The sequence below is a fragment of the Muscardinus avellanarius genome, assembly GCF_963383645.1.
Source record: "Muscardinus avellanarius genome assembly, chromosome: 5".
Taxonomy (NCBI): domain Eukaryota; kingdom Metazoa; phylum Chordata; class Mammalia; order Rodentia; family Gliridae; genus Muscardinus; species Muscardinus avellanarius.
This window is the reverse complement of record NC_137790.1, coordinates 47,493,202-47,517,729: the sequence shown is the minus strand read 5'-3', so window position 1 is coordinate 47,517,729 and position 24,528 is coordinate 47,493,202. Positions and strand designations below refer to the sequence as shown.

Sequence of the window (24,528 nt, the reverse complement as noted above, 5' to 3'; positions counted from 1 at the left end):
TCTGACATAGGTTACTCTGCTTGTGTACTACACACTTCATCTGAGAGTCACCAAACTTCTACCAAGTAATAATCTCGATAACACTTTTTAAGTTATATTTTGTTACAATGCAGAGAGAACATGCAAAAGATTATTAAAATTTCATCGTCTCCCATTTCCCTCCAAACCCGGAAACACACTTCTATTAATTTATACTTCTATGTCACGTGCATTATTTTTTAAATATGCCCAGGGAGGAGGATGAAGAGTGAATTCCCCTGGCCTGCTGATGTCAGGCTTGGTCCTATGACTTGTTTTTGGTGACAGAATATGAATAGAAAAAAACTGTTCTACCAAAGCAAAAGCTTCAAATGTGACTCAGTAGTTGAGCTTCTCTCTTTTTTGCCTACTGTCATAAAAATAGGCATGTCCCCGATTTAAGCTGCTTTCGTCAGCTTGGTCCCCAAACAAAGAACGTAACACAAGTACACTAAACTCAGCTTCAGATTTGAGGTGGAGGCTTAGCAACCTTCTGCAGTTGCTGAAACAAGATATAAATAAATACCTGTGCCAGGTAGGGTGGCACATGCCTGTAATCCCAGTACCTGGGGGGCTGAGACAGGAAATGTCACAGGTTTAAGGCTAGCCATACCAGGAAAAAATTCTGCTGTCATAAACCATTGAGATTTTGAGGACTTTTGTAAAAACTAATATACAGTATTACTTCCTTGGACCATGAAAAATCTAAGGCTGAAAAGACTCTTTTTCATATCCAGTTAGAAATATGACTAGGATTATTTATTTTCAACAGAAGTAGAATCTGTCAAACTTAAAAAAAAAAAAAAAAAAACTTGTCCTAATGGTTTCCTTAAAGATGAGTTAACTGATGCCCAGAAAAATTAAGAGATTTGCTGAAGGTCACTCTACTGGGAAACATAAACTGTAAGCAATGCTCCCAGCTCCTTTCTCTGTGAGATTATTGCAACACTACAAACTATGTATTCAGGGACCTCTAGACAGTTATATCTCCTGGTACCAAGAAAAGTTAACCTGGAGCAAACTGTCATTTGCAAAACATACTGATCTTGTATGAAGATGAAGTCTTAAGACTCCCCAACATTACACTATTATGACACTGTTATTATAAGCACTATGTTATAACATGTCTGGGAATGCCAACTGTAGGCAACACCCTCAGAATCTTCAGTTTTAACTGTCAAAAGAAAAACCAATAGATTAGTATATATGTACATACAGTCAGTCCAACTGTAAACACAACCTAGAATGAATCCAGAATCACACCTGCTTGTGATACAAGTATGATACTAACAATCTATAGAAAAAGGCATAAGGATCCCTAGGTGAGAAGAGAGTGCATGAAGAGAAGATGGGGAAGAACCAGAAGCAAAAGAGGCAGAGTGTTTTGTAGTGCATCCACTGGTTTCAAGGGAAAAAGATACAGAAGCTGGAGGATATATGTGACTGGAATCTGGAGATGGGGAAAAGTCTCAAGACATCTATTTTATTTTACCCAAATCTATGCTCAGTAAATAAGCTTCTGGTGATTAATTCAGTTTCCTGTACTTTTTTCCCCCAGACGCAAGGGAAAATCTCCAGACTTCTCAAACAGGGCAGTCATCGGAATCCACTTAGTACAAATGACTAAATTAGCCCGTGGCTTTTATGTCATCTCCCTAGGTCTGGTCACCTCTTCAGGGCCTGCAGGGTGAAGATGGCTGATTTCACCAAGGTGATGCTATCTTTTGAGGCCTCTTGATGGTTGATCTACAGGTCTTTTCAGGGATGCCAACCTTATTTCATATGCCTGCCATTTCAATACCACACCTGCTTCCCTAACATGTCTTCAACAAGCACCTTTCAAAGATTTTAAATATCCAAGGAAAAGGCACTACAAAAGCTAATGTGTTGTCCTTACATAAGATGAATATGATTTTAACTTGTTCTTGAAGTGAAAAATCTGAAGATTTCAATACCTTCCCAATATCACCCCCACCTAAACCACCTAAACAGGATGAAAACTACGGACATGCAATTCCACGTGACAACTGGCATATAAGCATTTCTTTCTCTCTGTAAGTTATTCCCAAGCTTAATTATTCACTTTGCACTTCATAAATGTAAAAGAACTTTAATTCTTCAAAGAAAAGTAGTAATATTCATTAATTCTGACTCTGCTTTAAGATGCTTTCCCTAGAAATTTAATTAGTTTAGTTCATTAAGAGTTCTGTAAAATCCTTTTAAGATAGTACTTTCACATTTAGATCTATATCTTTTCCGTTTATAGTTAATAAGTATCTCTCTGTTCTCATGACCACCAAAAATTGCTAAAAAAATTCCCTTCCCAGTACCTGGATTACCTTCCACATGTACAGACTGACCCAGTCACAATTCCTTTTTCTCTTTTTCTTTAATCAGTCTTCCTCTGACAGACAAGAAACATCAGGAGCCTCTTAATCTTGCCAAGTTGGTGTCTACCACAAGGCCACTGAGAAAGACCAAGGACTCTATTTCTATTCTTCTTCCTCGGCCAAGATGCTATTCTTAGCCTGATACCAAAAATACTCTATCCAGGAATGCCTTGTGAAATAGGATGACATGGCTTAGGTTGAGATCAAAGAACTTGAGCAGGGCCATTATCCCTGGACTCAGCTCTGGCTAAAAGCTCTGAGTCATTCCCACTGTTACATAGGGCTTCTAATTGGCTTTGTGTGAATTTTAAATTTTGATCAGACAAGTCCCAAGAGAATCATCATCATAAGACAGCTAGAAAATATCCTAGATCCTTACCACTTCCTCTGCACAGATTCTGTAGCCCAGGAGCCCAGCAATGATATCCCAACATAGTGACCCAATTTTGCTCACATGTAAAATTCTAAACAAATTTTTTGAAAGGAAGAACTGACTTACTCGATAAATGTGGGCCTCCAGATGACCCAGATAATTATGTGCAAATTGGACAGAAAAACCCTGGTTTCCCTGGACAAACAAAGGTTTGAAACCAATACCAGTAGTGGTCCACATCCCCCCCCCCCCCCCAGTACTGGGGATGGAACCCAGGGGCATTATACCTCCGAGCTACACCCTCAGCCCTTTTCTTAAGTCCTTTTTTATTTTTGAAACAGGGTCTCACTGAGTTGCGAAGGGCCTTGCTAAGTAGTTGAGGCTGTCAACAAACAGTGATCCTCCGGTCTCCACCTCCCAAATGCTGGGATTACAAGTGTGCACCACCATGCCTGGCTCTCCACACCTTATTGAAACACTAGAAGTCTGAATAGCAAATGGTCATGTAATTTATATAATAGAATAATGAGCTAGCAGGGTTATTATTTTTATATTTAAACAGCTATAACAATAACCACCATGGTACTAACAGCTAATGTAGGTTGAACACTCACTTTATGCTGAACATTTAAAAAGTATGTCACCTTATTTAATGTTCCAGTGACCTTAGAAAGTACTATTATTTGTTATAGGTGAGATAACTAAGAAAAGTTACACATGGATTTAAGTATCATCCTGGAATTTAAAACAGTCTTCTGTTATTCTAGTTCTTCACTCCTGCTTAATTGAAAAGAAAAATAAAGAATACACCAAATACCAATTACATGTTTGTTGAATTTCATGGGTGAACTTCAAGCTTACAGTAAACAAAATAATTATTCATATTTTGGTATTTCCCTTTTATAACATTTCTTTCAGCTATACATTATCATCTATTATCCAAAGAGGTACGTCCTTCATCTATACAATTTTATTTAGGTCTTGTAGTAATTATTTTGAGGTAGGCATTATTATTATCCTTCCTTTATAGATGAGGAAGCTGCGGTCTAGAGAGATGAAGCAATGTATCTCAAGTTACCTACAAGTGCTGGAACTGGGTTCAAAACCAGGTCTATCAAGCACTCCAGGTACTTACACAACTAAATTGGATAAGAAAGACAGTCTCAATATTATGCATTCAACCAGGTACTTACATAGTCAATAGGCCTGAGAGATTTGACTCTAGACATTGAGCAGCCGCAGGAAATAAGGTCAGTGTAAAGGCCTTCTTCTAACACACACTGATTATAAAATGTGTCCTTTTGGTAATACAGGAGCCAGCTATAAAACAAGCAGTAAAGCATTTGGTCAAACTACCTCCAGTTGGCAGCGTGGGCTTGTTCTCATGGTGTGGAAACTAGAGTAGATATAGGGCACAGGTCATAGTTCTAACCAGCACCAGTTAATACGACACCTAACACTACCATTTATGGGCTTCTTACCACATGCCAGGCATGAGGCCAGAACTTTTACATATATTATTTCACTATGTCCTCAAAATTCTATGAATTAAAAACATATTCTTATTTCCATAGGCAAGAAAATTAAGGATTAAAAATGTTAGGTAATCTTCCCAAGATTCACCCACCTATTAAATGATAGAGCTGACATTCGAAGTAAGAAGACATCTACATTAAAGATATTCTTTCATTTAGTGTTTATGAATACAAAGCACTGGCACTGAATTATGGTGGCCACTAAGTACAAGTTCTTCTGGAGAAAAATTAAAATATTCTGGATCTTTATTTGATGCTGAGTTGTATTCAGCCTGGATGAGTACAGAAGCTAAACTCCTAAAATCACACAAGAACATTTAAAACATGTCACCTACATACTGGGTAGCTAATGGGAATTTCAAAAAGGAATAAATCATGCCAGTATATAGCAGTACACATATGCAATCTTCCTACAAGGCTCAGATAAGAGGATCACAGCTCCCAGGCCAATCTCAGCAACTGTGTTAGACTCCATTTCAAAATTGAAAAATAGGGCTAGGGGTTATGAGAGGGAGAATGTACCGGGTTTCAATCACCAGTACCAAACACAGAAAAACAGGGAGAGAAGGAAGGAGGGAAAGACATCTCTAGATTCCTTGATAGTGAGTTATCTTCAATAAGCTCACCAAAATCTTGGTTAAAACATGCACTTTTGAAGCAAAGGTGCCTAAGGGAAAAATTAATTGCCTATTATTACTAAATTGGTTTTGGTGTGTTTAAATGGTAGCCCTTTATTTTACCATCACCATGACTGTACTAAATCTAGACCAGGTTAAGTCTGGATTCCCAAAGAAATGCTCTGCATCACTATCATTTACTGCTATGTCTTCTATGCAGTTAACATAGCCAGAATTTGTCAAAGGTTTTCCATGTGCCAAGCATGGAGCTAAGTCCTTCATGTGTATTATTTTACTTAGTCCTTAAGCATCCTTTGAGATAGGTACTGTCACTATCCCCCCTTTACACAAAAGGAATATGAGGCTCAGCGAGATGATCCAAGTTGTCTAAGGTTATATAGTGGAGACACAGTAGAACTGGACTCAAAGTTTCAAACGCTACATGCTCACAAATCTCCATGGTTCTTAAATTCTTTTACTAAGCTATAGTTAGTTGTGTATTTCCTACATATACACACATATGAACTAGTGTGTCCTAGATTTCAAAGTCCAGAGAGAAAGATCTTCCTCCAGGAAAAACTTCAATGCTTCTTTTCAATAGAAAATAAAAATAAATGTATTTATTTTTCATTTCCTCTAGTACAAAATGTATTTTTTTGCAAAATGTATTTTTTTTTCATCTTAGGGGAGAGGAAACTCAAGCTGAATAATAGTGACAAAATTATTTTGGGTGATTGGTATGTATTTTTCTTTCTTTATAGAGAGTTCCAGACCAAGATCTACTTTATCCATTTTACTCCACTTTATGTGTTGTAAGACTGTAAAACTCTCATTTTCTGTTTGGAAAATATAAAAACTAACAAATCCAGAGAGGCTCAGGAAAGAGGAGCTATGCTGGGTGTGGTGGCGCACACTTGTAATCCCCGCGCTTGGAAGGCGGAGACAAGAGGATTGCACTGGTTTGGAGCCAGCCTCGCTGGCTTAAGAGACCCTGTTTCCAAATAAAAATATAAAATAGGTCTGGGAGTGTAGCCCGGAGGTAGAAGGGCTTCCAGGAACCCCAGCACCACCACCAAAAAAAAAAAAAAAAAAAAAAGAAGCTATGAGAAATATGCATAGGAAGATTGCTTAAATGAGAATGAATCAAGGTTAACAGAGGGGCTGGCTGGTTTGAATTGAACCTGAAGGGATATATTTGTATTAGTATTAAGCAGGTCCCAAATTTATGTGCCTGTGGGAGGGCCAGGCACATAGCAAATGAGTAATGTACCAACGGGGAAAAATCATCGGGAATGGTGGTGGCTATGGTACCTGGGGAGCAGGCATACCAGCCACTCAATACCAGGATTACTCCTGAGCTTGGCCACTTCTTCAAAGTCTACATCTTCTCTTTTGTAAGGATACAGGGGAAAACGGGTTCTTCTGGAATAATATATCCTAGTATAATATGTCCTGATAAAGTTTCTGTGGTGTGTGGACTGGACAAATAACATCTGCTCACGACATCTACCAGAGGCCTTTGACAGAGAGTGTCAGCACCCTTCTGCCTGAGGGTCAAATCAGCCCTGCAGCCTATTCCCATACAGCCCACAGGCCAAGACTGCTTTATACATTTTTAACAAGTTAAAAGAAGACTACCCCGCCATGACATAAAAAATGTTATATATAACTCTATATGCATAAGTAAAATTTCCTGGGGACACAGCCACACCTGTCCACATGTCCCCCGCCATGGCTGCTTCTGGCTTGCAATGGTGGTGCTAAGCCACTGGGAGGGAGCCTGTTCATCCCACATGGCCAAAACCACTTACTATCTGGACCTTTACAAAAAAAACCAAAAAAACAAAAAAACCACAAACAAACAAACAAACAAAAAACAAAAACAAAACAAAAACCCAACCCCTGGAAGAGAGGAAACAGATGGACAAGCAGTCATTGGAAGAGGGAAGGATAGGGGAACTATATAGGGGAAAAAAATGGAGAACAGGTAGGAAGAATGAGAGATTAGTTGTTGGCAAAGTCTAGAAAAGGAAGAATTCAACTTTACCCAACTGGTACTAGAGGATGACTGAAGGGATTAGAGAAGGTTCATAAAAAAATACTAAACTAGAGGAATGAATAATCAGGCTATGATTGGTTTATGGTAAACACTGAAGCAGGGACAAGTGGGAGACTGAGGTTCCTCCAATGGAAAAAAGGAGGCTTCAGTCAAGAAAAAAGTGGAGACACTGACTAATCCAAGATATTTTGAAGGATAAAAGGAGGTTTTGATGTTTTGTTTTTTTTTTATAGATATCTTCTACATAGGGCTGGCATAGAACTGCATACTTTTGTTAAAAAGGTAAATTGTATGCTGTATTTTTTTATTCAATAAAATATTGCTAACATTTCAGGCTTGAGCATAACATAGTTTCATAAATATATCACAGAGATTGAATGCATCACTGTAATTTGAAGAACACAGGATTAAAAGTTAAATAAAAACTACTGAAGCAGTATGAGGTTATTATTTGGTGTGTGCCTAGGAAAAACTCTAATGCTGAATCTGATTTCTGTATCTGTGTGTTGCAGATTATAGATATTTTAATAAACAAAAATTAAAAAGAGGAGTAATATATCTTACATGAACAAAAATAGTTATTTTATAGCATTCTTCCATGCTATACACTAAATATACAATATGAACATTCAAAATATTTAGAATATAATCAAGAAAACAGTGAGAAACTAAATTATCAAAATGCTCCCTACATTAACTAATTGACATTCTGGCTACTTAAGCAGTTGGCAGAGGTTTAAAAAGAAAACATAATGTATGGAAAAAGCAAAACAAGCCAAATGTCTATAAATTTAAAAAATATGTTATTAAGTAACACAAGAAATATTCAATAAATATACTTACCAACCCCGAAGAACTTTAAAAGAACATGGTGTGAATGAAGTCAAATCAGAAATTTCTTTTGTAAAATCTATACATTCACCTTGGAAACCTGGTTTACTGAATGCTTTGAGCTACAGGAACAACACAACAATAATTAAACAGAAAATAATTCGCATCATCACAAGCAAATAAAACCCACTAATTTAACAGTTATATTCAGGAGAATATTATACTCATGTCTTATCTGTAATCAATTAATTTACGTAAAGGATGATGATTTTTTCCTTAAAGTCACATTCTTTCTTACATGTTTCCATGAATAGAACATCACCACTTATTTACCATTTTCATTCATCTTCTGCACCAAATTATGAGCACAGATTCCTAGTAGAGTTCTACTTAAAAGAGTAAGTGATAATGTGTTTTTGCCAATTGTACCAAGTATTACTATCCCCTAAGGTGATATGAGATGTACAAAATAAGAAGCAACTTAATGCTAAACTCAAAAGAAGTTTAAACTGGTACGTGGGAGAGTAAACAAGTCCCCCTCTCTCCCTCCAAGTTTTCCCGATCCACAGTTAATAAAAGAGAATACAGCAGCAGAGAGTTATGTGCGAGCGTAGGAACAGATGGCAGGGGAGGTAATAATGATGGCATTAGTAGAAGATATATGGTGAAGAGAGAAAGATGCTTGTGTTGTGCATTTCAGCTCATAGGCTTCAGTTTTCTGCTAAGAATACCTTAATGTTCCAGCTTACAATCAGGTGCCATACATTTCTTCATTAGTCCTTTTCACTCAAGAAAAATCCAGAAAATCTCAACTATAATTCTCTTTAGAAGAGAGAAATAATAACCTGTAACTCTACTGGCCTTGGATCAAAAATAAGAAAAAATAACGAGCCCTATAAATATTTCATAATATGCTGGAAACTTGAAATAGCATAGCTGGCAGGTCTACCCTGCACTGACAGGTCTACTGACTGATCTACAGCGTCGCCCCTCCTCCCGCTCACGCTGTCATGGAGAGCAAGGCTTCTTCAAGCACCTGGTGTTCACCTCCTTCATCTTCCCAAAGGTCTTCTGAGGAACTGTTTCTGGGCTACCTCGCTCTGCTATGGCCTTGCTCGGTGTGATATCAAAGATCAGTCCTAATCAGGGAAGTGAGAGAACTGTTCCTCTCACCACCAACTGCAGCTTGCATGACAATGACTCTCTGTGCTGAAACTGTACTTGGAGTATTAAAACACTAACGAGCTCCCTGCCTGAAAGAGATGTGGCCCAGCAAGTTTCTGCAGGGTCCTTCTGATAGACACAAAGAATGGCAAGAAAAGGTATGTCCCAAGTGAGGCATGTATTTTATCTAAAGGCTGATAAACCAGCTCTAAGACTGAACAGCAAATTGCTTTTAACCCCCAAAGTGTAGAGAAAATTCTCCAGCTTGCAAATATTGCCTAAATTCATAGTAAATGTTGGGAAAAACCACAAGCAAAGAGACGTCTGCTGTCTTATTAGCTACTTATATTAAAAAATAGACGTTTGTTTATGTTTAGGTAAGTATAAATAAAAATGTGCCAAGTGAAAAAAGGAAGAGTTTGATATTGAGGAAACAAAAGAGGCTTTCTATGTATGTGATCAAATATCCAGCTATCATATACCTGTCAGAAATGCTTATTTCACAAGGCAGTTGTAAAGCTATATCCAGAAAAAATTAAAGTAAGCCGATTTCACTGGGTGTGTGAAATCCTGCTGCTTCCTCTCTCTCCAAGTTCAACAGGAAATACTATAAAGAAAATCCTCCCACAAACCTGCCCCAAATAAGGAAGCCTATTAAAAAACAAAAAGGAGAAGAAAGAGAGAGCGAAGGAGGCTGGAGGGGAAGAAATAGGGCTTAAAAGAATGATCATTTTTATCTGCACTTAAAGCTCAGAAATGTGCAGTTTAAAATTATTCCTGTATTTTTTAGTGCATGTGGACCAAAGTGCTTTAAACCACAGTTAGGAGTTTTCAAAAATCAAAAATAAAGATCTGGCAGAAACTGCCTTCAAAAACAACTACGTGATTATATTCAGAAAGGAAATGTTCCCAATAGGCCTGGCTTAATCAGAAAATAACAAAAGCTGAACACACTGTGAGTGAAAATATGGTTAAACTAAGCTGAGTTGAAATACAGAAACATTGATTTGAGTATAAAAACATAAGAGTTCAGAGAAAAAGACGTAGCATTATGTAAAGGTAGCAGGTGTCACTTAGAATTCATCATTACACTTGGCTTTTAGACAGGAATCTTGCCCAATGTGGTTATTAAAAATGAAACAAAGAAAGCAATGTCTCTCCTCTCCCTGTCCACTTCTGGCTTTGCCTTATGGCTTTGCCACTCAAAGAAGGACACGTCTTTCTTTCATGCAGAACCTTGAAAATGTGGCTCTGTTGGAGTTGGAAACTAGAAAATGACTATCTTGCTTCTTCTGTGTGTGATAATGGTATTGGTATAAAACTAATCTCAACAAATGGGATTAATATGGACCTCACAGAATGATGAGAAATTATTAAAAAGGCACAATTTCTAGCCCTCAAGAGATAAATAAACAAATGTTAGGTTCCAGAGTATGACTCAATCCCCTTCAAGCCATTCAGATATTAGATATCAAAGAGCAGAGTTTCATCTCCACTAGTGCTTTAGGTGTTACAGGGCACATTCGCTACGGGCCACCCGTGGGAATGCATGCCGAGACAGACTGCACCACGCTCTTCGCTCCTTCAGAGACAAGAGAGAATGCTGCTCCGAGTACGAATGTAACAAGAAGAAAAGAATGGGCCACAGGATATAAGATAGAAGAGTGCAACAGATTCAGATGACCCTAACAGGGTGAGAGGGGCAGCCCTGGCAGGAGAAAAGAAAAGCAAAAACAGATACTGCGACAAACTCAGGCCAATGTGACCACTGACAAAGAAGGATGCTCCTCTGGTCACAGGTACCAAGGATAATGCAAACTGCTCTGCTGTCTGGACACAGAAAGGTGATTTGAAGGGAAGAAGGAGATTTGAGAGGGAGGGTATAAGTGTTTTGGGTAAACAGCCCAACAATTACAAGTTGAGAATATTTTCAAACATACCAAATGTGGAGGTTCATTTATTCCAAGTGGTTCCTGAAAAATAGATTAAAACATTTTTTAAAACTGCAATCATACAATCTTGTCTTTTTGAAATGTTTTGAAAATATCTTGGAAAAAAAATTTTAATGGTCTGACCAATTTACTAGATTTCTTAAACTGGCTATGACCCTCAAATAACCTATGGAATTTTCTTACAGCAAATTTAGTTTTTATGACTAAATCATTTTGAGTAATATTGTAAGTAATACAAAAATGAACCCGATGCCCATTAGAAAGACAAGAGTCTGAATTTCTGACCACTGTTTCATGGGAATATTTATTATTCTGCAGTGTTTATTATTACCCAAACTAACCACAATCTTTTACAACTTCATGACTGTATACAAGGAGATTATTTATTTCCTTTTTCTCAAATGCCCTTTCTGCCCAGAAAACTTGCTTTTATCCTTTAAGATATCACTCAGTACATCCTTTTCTGTGGCAAAGTCCTCAACCCCCCAGGCACTGAGAAACCCCTGCCCAGGCCCTCCCCGATGTCACTTCATTTTTTCTCACTAATCACACATAATTAGTTGCCCGTGCATCTATCTCCCCTAAGAGATTAGAAAGCCATGGAGTCAGTCTTATTTACCTCTTATCTCCAGTGGGGGGGCATGTCTGGCATAACAGAGACACTATATAAACACTGCTGAATGAAGGAACTGATCGAATCACAGAGCGCTCTAATTTACGAGTATCTACTATGTATAGAGTCTATACAAAATCATATGGTATTTCATTTTTAATATATAAAATTCAACAATCTGTTGGGTGTGGTGGTGCATGCCTATAATCCTAGTATCTGAGAGGCTGAGACAGGAGGATTGCAGGTTTGAGGACAGCCTCAACAAGAAGTGAGATTTTTATCAACCTGGTGAGACTCTGTTTCACAAATAAAATAAAATAAAATAAAATAAAAAATAAAAATAGGACTGGGAGTGTAGCTCAGCAGTAGACTGTCCCTGAATTCAATCCCCAGTACCACATTAAAAAAAAATCAGCAATCCAACTTTAAAATATCTGCTCCGAAATTCCCTAGTGTACATGATGTACATTCACAAACATATCAGTCAATCACTAAGCCAAACCAAAGAAGGGAAGGGAGAGGGAATGGGGTGGGACTGGGAAGCACTAATGAGTGATGTGTGCATGTTTGCCTCTACCATCTTCTATCCCATTCAGGTGTATGACTTATGTACCAATAAAAAAACTGTCCGCTCCACATATTTGAGTGCCCATCACTCATCCTTCACTCACCAGCTGAATGGGTCGGATTGACATGATTATATTATTTGATCCTCCCCAGTCGAAAAAACACTTGTACGTCCCTTTCTCTAAAATGTATTGTTCTCCACAGAAGAACTTCTGCTGGTAGGCAACCCACCTATGAAGGAAAAAGAAAATAAACAGAGAGAGGTGACAAAGAATCCAGCAACCCACAACTTTAAGCATCAAAGAAACTCTCATGGTTCTCCAGCAGGGGACAACTTACACTCCGCTTTTAACATGAATGGATCTTGTTTCACTGCCAAAGCCAATTTCTTCTAAATCAGAAACGTCCCGATTTGTAATATCAATAAACTTCCCACTTTCTAGGTCAGATTCAAACAGTGTGATAGAAGATTCTATAAAATTCTAAGAAGAGGAACAGGAAAGGTTAGGAAAACATAAGCATTTTGTTCTATGGACTGCCATAGCTAAACACAATTTCACATACTCATGGGGTAATATACACACAAATAATTCCAGGAAGAATTTTAAATGGCACAGGAAACAATTTAACAGCCACTATTCCTATATAGATTAGGAGCAAAAATAACCTTCAATCAGGAAAATAACCTTCAATCAGGAAAATAAATAAAGTCTTGCTTGTGTCTAAAGAACAAAACTACATGAGAAAATGGTGACTAATATACTGTGTGCATGTGGGAGATGATTTTATGAGCTCAAATGTAACAGAAAAAATAGATTAAATGTGTGTAACCAAACATGGATTGTTAAAAAATGAGGATAGAAAATTTAAAAAATTATGGGTCAAGAGAATTAGAATAAGTATCTTAGAAAAACTCTAAGACTCAAGCAGGTAAATCTCGAAAGACAAGGAATATTTGCAGAAGAATAACATTAAAACAAATAAAGAAATGTCAATATTCACCAGTAAAGTAATTCGAATTAAAATGATTAGATACCATTTTTACTTTTTAAAATTAAAAAGATCTAAAAATCCAGTTCCATCAGATAATGGTGGAAATATAAATTAAAAACCTATTTTAGAAATAGGTTTAAAAAAAAGCTGTTCATACTGATTCTGAAATTCTTAAGAAAAGTTTCCAAAAGGAAAGATGCATTATTTAGAATAATGAAAATCTATGAACAATGTAAATGGCCAATGAATGGTCTGATAACATATATAATAATATATTTTATGTATGTGTATATAATATATATATATATATATATATATATATATATATATATATATTTTTTTTTTTTTTTTTTTTTGCGGAACTGGGGATGGAACCCAGAGGAATTCTGCCTCTGAGCTACACCCCCAGTCCTATTTTTTGTTTCTTTATTTTGAAACAGGCTCTCACTGAATTGTAAAGGGCCTCACTAAGTAGCTGAGGCTGTATGCAAACCACGATCCTCCTGTCCCAGCCTACTGAAGGCTGAGTTTACAAGCATGCACCACCACGCCTGGCTAATAAAATATTCTTAAATTCATCAGTTGTTGGAATATCAACTATAATTTATGGTTTTAAACAAACCAACAATTAAATTATTCTATATTTACTACTTACTAGATCCTTTATGTATATTATTTTCAAAAAAGCTGAAATGTGAGATTATACTACTATCATTCCCATTTCTCAGCTTAGGAAATGAAGTTAGTTGCCCAAGGACATAAAGCTGGGAAGGAGCTGAGGCTGAACCACGTCCAAGTCTACACGTTTACCTCCCCTACGCTTTCATCAACGTGACACACTAATGTGAAGCTAAAAGAGTGCAGTAAAAACTCAAACTTAATCATCACGGGTCATATCATAATTGTATAAATTTTTTTTTCAAAAAAGGACTAAGAAACTTAAAATCAAGAGTGGCTCTCTTTGAGTTCACAAAAATTCAAACATCTTATCCTATATATTTTTTAGACTTCTAGAATACATACTTTTCAATGGAAAATATCGTATATATTTTTTAAATTTTCTATTATTTCATGGCTTATAAATCAAGTCTTAGACCTATAGAAAAAAATTATCAGCTTTTAAGTCTCAACAATAGCAATTTTTTGTCCTTTTAAATACACTATAAAAGCCGGGCGTGGTGCCGCACGCTTGTAATCCCAGCATTCGGGAGGCTGAGACCAGAGGATCGCAGTTCGCTGACAGCCTCAGCTACTTAGTGAAGCCCTCGGCAACTCAGTGAGACCCTGTTTCATAATAAAGAATAAAAAATTGGGCAGGGGGTGTAGGTCAGAGGTCATATGCCTCTGGGTTCCATCCCCAGACCTGCAAAAAAGAAAAAAAGAAAAGAAAAAATAAATACACTATAAAAGCTGGGCATGGTGGCACATGCCCGTAATCCCAGTACATGGGAGGTTGAGACAGGAAGATCACAGGTTCAAGGACAGCCTCAGAAATATAGGGAGATCCTGTTTCAAAACAAAAAATAAAAAGGGCTGGGAATGTGGCTTGGAAGTAGAGCACCCTGGGTTAAATCCCCAGTATCACACATATACACACAAATAAATAAATGCAAGCCAGGCATGGTGGTGTGCATTTGTAATTCCAGCATTTGGGAGGCTGAGAGAGGAGGATTGTGGTTTGTGGACAGCCTCAGCTGCTTAGTGAGGCCTGGTTTCAAAATAAAGAATAGAAAATAGGGATGAGGGTATTGCTTAGAGGTAGAATGCCCCTGGGTTCAATCCCCAGTACTGCAAAACTACATACATACATACATACATACATACATACATACATGCATGCATATATAATACATCTATTTATAAATGAATAAATATACTTTAAAATCTATGAACAGATTTCTAGATGCAGTAATTTTATGTGAATAAACAAAACAGTGTTCAAAAAACAATCTGCAATGAGTGGGAGAACATACCTTTTTAAAAAAATATATATGCATCACTTAATCAACTTTCAAGGACATTTAAATTGCTGACAAAGCTGGGTCAAATTTCTTTTGGAATTTTAGGTAAAAGATAAAAGGCTTTTTACCTAAAATTTTTATCATAAAATAATATCTAACCTATATTGTATTTTTTATTCTTTCTTGAGAGTAAACCTTTAGAATCTAAGAGTACCTGTCACCTTCAGTAATTCACATGGTTCTTAAAAAAAAAAAGAAAGAAAGGGGAGCTGGGTAGACTTATTCTTGACCATTATCACCATCTCTGTTCCTATTTAACATAACACTTTATTTTTTAATTACTCTTTGCATTTATCTTTTCTGAGCTCTCCTAATCTTGGACTTTACATATATACAGATACATATTTATATACACACATATATATATATAATGCCATCTTCATAAACAGGAAATCAAGTATTATGATGATTGATGATGATGATGATGATGCAATAGGGACTGAACCCAGGAGTTCTACCACTGTGCTACACCCCCAACCCTTTTAATTTTTTGAGTCTTACTAAATTGTTCAGACTGGCCTCCAACCTGCAACCTTTTTCTCATCCTTCCAGTTACTGGGATTACAAGTGTGCACACTAATGCTCAGTAAGAAATCAAGGACTTAGAGCCTAGAAGTGTTCTACCTGAAAGTTTCGAGGACAAGAATCCCAACTGAGTACGATGTTTACACTCTGAGAACCACACCAACAAACCTGGATATAACTATGTTATACTAGAGTAAAACAGAACAAAGACATAAAAAGATAGAGACATATGCCTGTGTGTTGTGTTTGCACCCTATCATTCAGAAATACCATGTGCTGTGCTGGAATGTACTTGATGTCAGCAATGATGTGCACAGCCACTCTGTGGACTGCGGTGCACAGGGCACAGGCATCACTGCAGCCTGGAGCTGAGCAGAGTTGGGGTACCCACTGTAGCAGAGTCCACTGTCAGGTACAAGTGCCGGCAGCATACAGGTCCACAAACAAATAGATTCAGATAGCCGGCCTTTGTGTGTATCTGTCTCAAAAGGTTTATCATTCCCAGAGACCTGGAAGTACCACGGGCATCTCCTACATGGTACCACTTTCCTCTTTCCATCTTTACTTTTTTTTTTAATTTGTAGCTTTCCTTGCCTTGTAGCTCTTGTCTTCCATCATTTTCTAAGTTTTTCTCCCTTTCTGAGCAACTCTCCAGGTTTTGTCCCTCTTTGGATTTTTCTCTCAAAACTACCAAAGGCATTATATCTGAGCTAGTTGATTGGTTGCCCTTGATACAGTGTGACTGCTGGGCTGATCGCTAGTGAGCTGACTCATATGCTCAGGATCATGTGTCAATTTGGATCCAATCACCTATGGATAGGCCCCCCAGAAGTCACATGTACCGAGTATGGTATATAATATGCAAACAAATTTTTTTTGATAAAACAACTACACATTCCTCTCCAGGGTAAGCCCTTGTTTTAAAGTTACTTAGATACAAACAGCCTTACTTTTCCAGGCACAATTAAACAAAATTGAAAGTCTTCAGGTTATAATGAAACTCTCTTCTGCTCAAGAAGAATAAGCAACAATGGACTGGCTTTAAAAACTGCATTCCATTTTATATTTTTAAAGCATTTGAGTGGTTTAGAACAGTCTCGAATAGAGCACTTCCTACTGTTAAGAAAAATAAATCTGCAGTTGCCTCAAGCCCAAAGATAAGTTTTAGGAATCAGTAATTTGATTATTTTTAAATTCCATAAAACCCCCTAGCTCACCAACCCCATGAGCTTACACTACAACCATTGTATGTAGTGTATATTTTGAAAAGTGCTTTAAAAATTTATCAAATTATGTTTTGCAAAACTGTGTGGGGAACATGATGGACTCCAGTGGGTATCTTGTGCCCACTAACCAGGGAGAAAACCTGGCTTCCGCTGCATACTACCTAGTTTCAGAGGTCTGAAAAGAGGCCCAAAGTCTGAAAGGCACAGGAGAAGCTAATCTAAAAGTTAAGCTGGCATAATACTGAGGAAAAACAAGGACACCAAAAAAAGTTTATTGAGGAGGCCAAGAAATAAAAATTCCTCAACTGCTGGAGCCTAAATTCTGCTAAATCCCTTTTGGTCCTTTCTCTACTTTAAAATTAACTGACTCTAAGCCATTATATCTGAATGACTCATTTGGAACTAGAAACACATTTCTGGTTGTCCTCTCCAAAGCACTTCATGACACAGATCACATTATCCCTAAGAAACATGTCTGGTATTTGACCTTAGTAAAACCTGAGTGTTCCATGTACTGAAGCCAGGATATTTGAAAATTGCATTGCATCATGCAGTACCTGAACTCTTGTTTATTAAGTATTACTTCAAGTGAGATTGTAAAAATTATGCTTCACTCTTTCCCAGATGACAGGCATTTGAGGGTCTGCATGGGGGATAGAGGTCTCATGTCAGCTCTACCTATTAACTCTCTAAGGCTGCCACAATCATAAGAGCCTTGAGAACGCCTTCTCAAGGCACTGAGCATGTAGCTCAGTAGTAGGATGCTTGCCTAGCATGCACAAAGCTCCTGATTTGATCCCCAGACTAATATGTAATATACCTCCTTCCTAATCATATGCTACATCTGAGGAGTATGCCATTTTTCAAAACATAACTTGATATATTTTCAAAACATTTTTCAAAACATACATGTAAATTTTATGCTTTCAAAATATAGGGCTTTAATACATTTCTTTTAAATGTTTCAGTGAACATAAATTTAAATTTTGAAAATTTATCTAAAAGTCCTATATGTGCTTTATTAAGTATGAATATTGATGTGCAATGTGACCCTTCATTAAGTAGTTACAAATAGAATGCTAATAAGTCTTTGGCTAATGAAACCCTGTTTTCCACCAAGGTGCTTTTTAAGTATCAGCATTTGGAATGATGAAAATAGATAATATGATACGGCCTCTGGAGTCATACAGACTGTCCTCCAACCACAGCTCTGAGACAGTACCTGACCTCTAAGATGTTCAGTTGCTGAATCTGTATGACGGGACTCATAAAAATCTTTGTTTTATACTTAGTGAAAGTATAAAAGTAAATCCATTAATAAGTATTTGACATATAATAGGACTGTATTTAATTATAAGATAAAACTAACATTCTTTATGCATTTGTGTGGTACTGGCAATTGAACCCAGGGCATTCTAACTTTAAGCTATACCACCTTCCCTTAGATGCTGAAGCAGAGTGTAAGTTGCTGACGGCCTCAATAAGTTGCAGAGACTGGCCTAGAACTTAATCTTCCTGTCTCAGCTTCTCAAATACTGGAATTACAAACATGTACCATGACCACCTGGATTTTAATAACTAATATCTTTTTTAAAAATATGACTTAGAAGTTTTTCTTTGAAAGGTACTTTTACTTATTTATATAAAAACTCATCATTTTTGTAGATGCTCCAAAATTTCTGTACAGAAGAAAGTAATTATTTATACCAATTTCTCACGTATGTTATTATAGTCTTTATCTGAATCAAATATCTTTTAATTTTTTAACCATTTAATTACAGTGTTTATTTCTTTCCACATTTTCTACTATTGGAAGATTCCAACCAGTTACTTGGCCCTTTAGTTAGTTTTTGGTTGTAGTCACGGTCATTTTTGGAAGATAACACCATAACCATTGATAAAAATGTCTAGCATCTAGCTAGGCATAGTGGTGCATGTTTATAATCCCAGTATTTGGGAGGCTGTGAGAGGAGGATCATGGTTTGTGGACAGCCTCAGCTACTTAGTGAGGCCCTTTGCAACTCAGTGAGACCCTATTTCAAAATAAAGAATAAAAAATAGGGCTAGGAGTGTAGCTTGAAAGTAGAATACCCATGGGTTCTGTCCCAAGTATACTCCCACCCAATTTTTTCTTAATTAGTTGGAAAGTTTTAGATTATAAAATACTAGGTAGATGATGCTTTGAGTCATGGACATAGATTTCTAAAGAAGCAAGAAGGTCCTGTTTTATTTTGTTTTGCTTGTCTTTTAGTTATCAAGTAAGGTTTGTATAAGTAGAGAAAATCTGTGGCGCTTGTGCACTACATACTTTCCAAGTCAGACACCTCTTGTTCGTCAAGGGATCCCAGGACACTAACTCTTTAATGAACTTCCCAATGCTTCCTTCAGACAGAACTTGTTTCTGATTCAACTTTCTTGCACTGAAGTATCCTTTATAACAAAATGTTCCCTTGCTCCCTGTGCTGCTTCTCTCCACTAAGTCCTCCTTCTTAACAGGATTAGGGGATGTGACAGGGCTGCTATTGGCCCCAAAAGACAGAAACCTAAAAGGCCAGCACACGTAATCCCTGAGCTCATCTAAAGTCTATGTGGAGCCGGGCGTGATGGTGCACGTTTGTAATTCCAGCATTCAGGAGATAGAGACTGGAGGATCACAGTTCGCGGACAGCATCAGCTACATAGTGAGGCCCTGTTTCAAAATTTAAAAAAAATTAAAAATAGGGCTGGGGGTGTAGCTCAGAAGTAGAATGCCCCTGGGTTCCATCTCCAGTACCGTCAAAAATAAAAAACAAAAAGTAAAATAAAGTCTATGTGGACCGAGGGATCTCTCTGCCATTCAGACAATTCCCTTACGGAGTGCTCCAGAGACCTTCCAGAGAGTTTAAGAGTGGATATGTGTAAAGATTACTTAAAAACATTGCAGCGATAACTCCTGAATAAAAAAAAAAATTCCCCATGGCCGGGCGTGGTGGCACACGTTTGTAATCCCTGCGCTTGGGAGGCAGAGACAGGAGGATCGCGCAGGTTTGAAGCCAGCTGCGCGCACTGGCTTAGGAGACCCTGTTTCCAAATAAAAAATGTAAAAATAGGTCTGGGAGTGTAGCCCACAAGTAGAAGGGCTTCCAGGAACCCCAGTACCACCAAAAAAAAAAAAAAAAAAAATTCCCCCTGAACATATTAAAAGTCCACAGTCCTGGTCAGAAAAGTAAACGACATTTGATAAGCCCTGAAACCCTAAGTACACTCTATCTCCTCTTTGCACCTTCATCGAGCTCTGCCTGGTGTCCTGTAACATTCTGGATCTCTTCCTTCAGCCTGACCTCTCTCATGCCATTTCTTGGTACAGTCACCAAAATCACATCTTTCTAAACCATTAATCCAATCATGTTCTCTAGGCCTGAGGTCCACCAATAGCTCATGGAGACCTCAAGGAAAGCAATCTGAATTGCTCAATATGTCACTATGGCATTCGTTAACTGGCTCTGGACTCATCTTCCAAAAGTCCTAACATCCAGACCTAATTGCATTTCCCTAAACACAGGACAGTTTTATTTACACGAAGGTTTCTCAACCTCTGCACCATTAACATTCTGGGCCTCATCACTTTATTGTTGGAGGCTGTGCTTCACATTGTAGGGACCCTTGGTTTCTTCTACCCCTATTTGTCAGGATCCTAGGCTTCTACCCTCTATATATCAGTAGCACCACACTCCCCCAGACATGAAAATCCAAAATGTCTCTAGACACTGCCAAATGGCCACAAGGGGCAAAATCACACTCCAGCTAAGAACTAATCACTTACAACCTTAACCTTACACACATTGATGTGTTAATCTTTTGCTAAACTGCACCTGCTTTTGCCTTTCATCCTGTCCTAGGACTTCTCTACTTAGGCAACTCCTTTCCAAACATAAAACTTCAGCTCAGCAGTCATCTCTGCCATGATGCCTTCTCTACTCCAAGTGGAGATAATTGACCAAGTGACCTTTCCCTGGGTACTCTCAGCACTAAGTCCAATCATAGTCAAACACTGTCAACATCATATTCAGTCTTCCCTAACAAGCTGCCTGCTCTGGGGTCTGGAGGCTGGTTCTCCAGATGCTACATGTTCAGCACCCAGCACAACACATATAATAAATCAGATGCTTGAAAAATGATTATGCAAATGACGGTACAACGTAAAACATAAATACTCCATAATAATCATGGCAGTTAGGAACAACAGGCAAGTCACATTCAGTTTAGCTTAATGCTCTCCAGTGCTAGAAACATTTTATAACCTCAATCGGCAGTCATGTCCAATTTACATAAAAACATAAAATAGGCAGAAAATTAGATTAAGGAAGCAAACTCACAGCTTGTAAGTAGCGGAAAGACAAGATGGGGCCACTTAATGCCCCACAAGCATTACTATCTTCAAAGTCTCCTTCTTCAAGCAGGAACTGCTGGCCTTTAAAATGCTCTTTTTCATAGGCAACCCACCTAGAAACAGAGGAGACATTCATTTCAGCCATTAATAAAATTAGTCAAGAAAGAAAAAAAATCATGATGAGGCACCAAGTTGTTTATCTCCATATTCTAAAAAGCAACACATCAGCTTTGTTTCTATTTACATAGATAGGAAAATAGCATGGGCTTCATGGGTCAATAATTTTTATACTTTAGAGGTTTTTTCCTAACAAAAGGTTAATTGTAGAATTGCAACAGCACAAGCTCATTAAATGCTTGTAGCATGACTTGCTTTCACATTTCAACATGCTCAGAGAACAGGGTGCCAAGGGAAAATAATAGAAAGCACATATGGCCAATGAAAAAAGTTACAATCTCACAGAGACCCAGACTACCATTCTATTTTGATTAAGCCCTTCTGGAACCACAAAATGACTACTCTATTAACCATTTAGTCAGGGTTTCAGTCAAAGGAACCTCTCACCAGATTGCAGATCAAAACCACAATACAGGAAGGTTTACCAAGGAGGAACTGAGAAATGTCACAGAGCTGGTATGAGTCCTGGTGCCCTACATGTATACAAAGACTTCTGTAAATACTTAGGGTGGGGAAATGTTGGTCTGTTTTATCAGTGCTTATCATGGAAACAGGAAGCACTGTGGCAGAATATTTTCCAGGGACACAAACTTCCTGACTTCTAATCTAAAAGTATCAGTAAAAGATACTGAGCAGCTCCTCTAGGAATTTTAACTTTTTGTGTAGTAAATCTACAATGCACTGTGGGCATAGATGGCTCATAAAACATGTTAAGCTGCTGCAATCCACAGAGTAGGACCCTTCATACACAGATTCTAAGAATGATTGTGTGTGTGTGTATCTATGTGCGATAGTGGGGATGGAAACCAGAGCTACAACCCTAGTCCTTTTTTTTTGTTTTGACACAGGGACTCACTAAGTTTGAGGCTGGCCACAAACCTGCGACTCTCCTGTCTCAGCCTCCAAAATACTGGAATTATAAGCTTGTGGCACCATTCCTGGTTTAAGGATGACTATTTTTAGCTCCAGAGTTGAGGACTTCTGAATTCAGGAGCTCGTCAAAATAAAACCAAGGGAAGGCTGCCTGCTTCTGTTTTTTTTTTCCCCCCTCTCCCCTACTATGAAGATATAAAAAACATCCAAAGAACAGTTTTCATAAAGCACAAAATAAGAATATTCTTTTTATTATTCTTTAATCTCTTGTTTTCTCTGTGTATGGTAGGGCCTAATCCTCATGAATTGGAATAAACCTAAAAACCAAAGGTAGCTCAGATGTGTAATACCTCTAGGTTCAATCCCCAGTATCACACTAAAAATATATAAGTAAATTAAAAGAAAGGATGGAGATATTATAGATAAGTGGCTGAAAGTTTGCCTATCTTGCACAAGGCCCTGGGTTCAAACACCAAAACACACATACATACACACACATACATACAAACACAAATCCATTTCAATGTATTATACACCATGGGCCATGGTTTTTGAAATTTAAAAAATAGCTGTAAGAAGTTTAGAGATTAACAATATTCATTACACTGAATTTTAGCAGATAATTTAATATAAAATAGAAAACTAGTATTAAGCCTATCTAGATAATGGGAAAAACATTCAGAGTTAATAAGAAGCATATGTGTTCACAAATTTTAGGAGATTATAAATGAATGCAACATAATCAAGATGTGTTTTACCATACCATATTTGTTCTTTAAGGCCTAAGTGCATTCTTAAAAATTCAAGGATTAGCCATTAAATGATTATCACTGTGCCATACCAGTTATCAAGATGGCTTACATCTCAACTGTATTATGGTCTCCTACATTTTCATTTTGGCTGGGATGGCCATCACTTAATTTGCTGCTAGAAATCACCAAAGCTGAGCCTGTGTATGTATGTATGTATACACACACACACACACACACACACACACACACACACATACACACACAACCTTAAATGACCTTAGATAGTTATTTTATGACTATAAATATTTTGGTAGCATCACTTGTTATAGGAGCATAAACAAGTCATATGATATTAAAGCAAATATCAACAGATGTCAATGTTTGAAACTAAAAGGAATCAATATTCCAAAATAACCAATGTGTGGAGAGACAGAATATTTCTGGAAGGATTCCAGCACTGGGCTGACAATGGCAAGAAATCTTTGAGGAAAGTTTTTCTCCATTGTTTTCCATGTGAGCAGTGATAATTATACATGTGTTTATTCTAAGAAGGCTTCTTCAAGAGCAGTTCAGGGATGAATGGTCACAAAACTTCTAGATTTTGGAAACACAACCCCAAGAGAGACAGCTCATTGCCAAGGTCCCTAGCATGTAAGTCAACTAAGGTCCTCATATCAACAGAATAGAGGACAAAACCTGGGTTCTCACTCATGATTATAACCTATGAAAAATAACTTTTTCTTACAATTCTTGTCTTCTATACTGTGTTTAGAAGTGCTAAGTAGTGAAGTATGAAGTATAGAAAATCATTTCTATCTCAAAATCTTTTTTTTGTTTGTTTTTACAATCCTATCTCAAAATCTTTAAAGCCAAAAAGAACTCATGCAAAGCCATTAGTAAGTAGTGCTTCTACTTCTTATATTACAAAATGAATATAAATTTTCAGAATAAAACTGGCTGATTTTGTTCTGGTTAGCACCTTTTCTATGCTAATCTTCAAAAGTAAACTACTAAATCAAATATTGAAAATATTTGATACTCACACTCCACCAATGACACGAATTGATCCAATCCCATGGAAGTCTTCATTTTTTAAAAAATCAGAGACAGAATCTATATGCTCGCTGAAGTCTTTGGTCTGTCCACGGAAGTGAGGTTTTTCGTAAATAATAACCTGAAAAATATGAAAAAAGTAAAATTATGCTTATACTTTAGTACATATGTACTTACTGATTTATTCAAGTGCCATTAAGGAATACAACATGAATAGGGATCAGTTTGATTTTATTCATACATACTTACAATATAGCATAGTGTCTGAGAGCCACATGGAATATGTGATTACTTATCATCATAAAGATAAAATGTCTTAATTAGTAATAACGCCTTTCTCATATTAGTTTTACCTGAGTATGATTACTTAGTCATACTCATTCTGGTCACCCAAATCCTAAGGCCATCTCACAGGCTAAA

General features: G+C 37.3%; 1 protein-coding gene across 1 annotated transcript in view; it reads right to left on the bottom strand.

Moving 5' to 3' along the window:
• The window catches only part of CRYBG3 (crystallin beta-gamma domain containing 3), a gene marked incomplete at both ends in the record, with an annotated part of 116,312 nt that overhangs the window by 22,823 nt on the left and 68,961 nt on the right, over positions 1 to 24,528 (bottom strand). Inside the window, 7 exons of the mRNA XM_080696491.1 lie at positions 3,975 to 4,101; positions 7,836 to 7,945; positions 10,928 to 10,960; positions 12,224 to 12,350; positions 12,459 to 12,601; positions 21,240 to 21,366; positions 24,099 to 24,229. Of these exons, the coding sequence (XP_080552617.1) occupies positions 3,975 to 4,101; positions 7,836 to 7,945; positions 10,928 to 10,960; positions 12,224 to 12,350; positions 12,459 to 12,601; positions 21,240 to 21,366; positions 24,099 to 24,229 (798 nt within the window). The remainder of the gene's footprint in view (positions 1 to 3,974; positions 4,102 to 7,835; positions 7,946 to 10,927; positions 10,961 to 12,223; positions 12,351 to 12,458; positions 12,602 to 21,239; positions 21,367 to 24,098; positions 24,230 to 24,528) is intronic.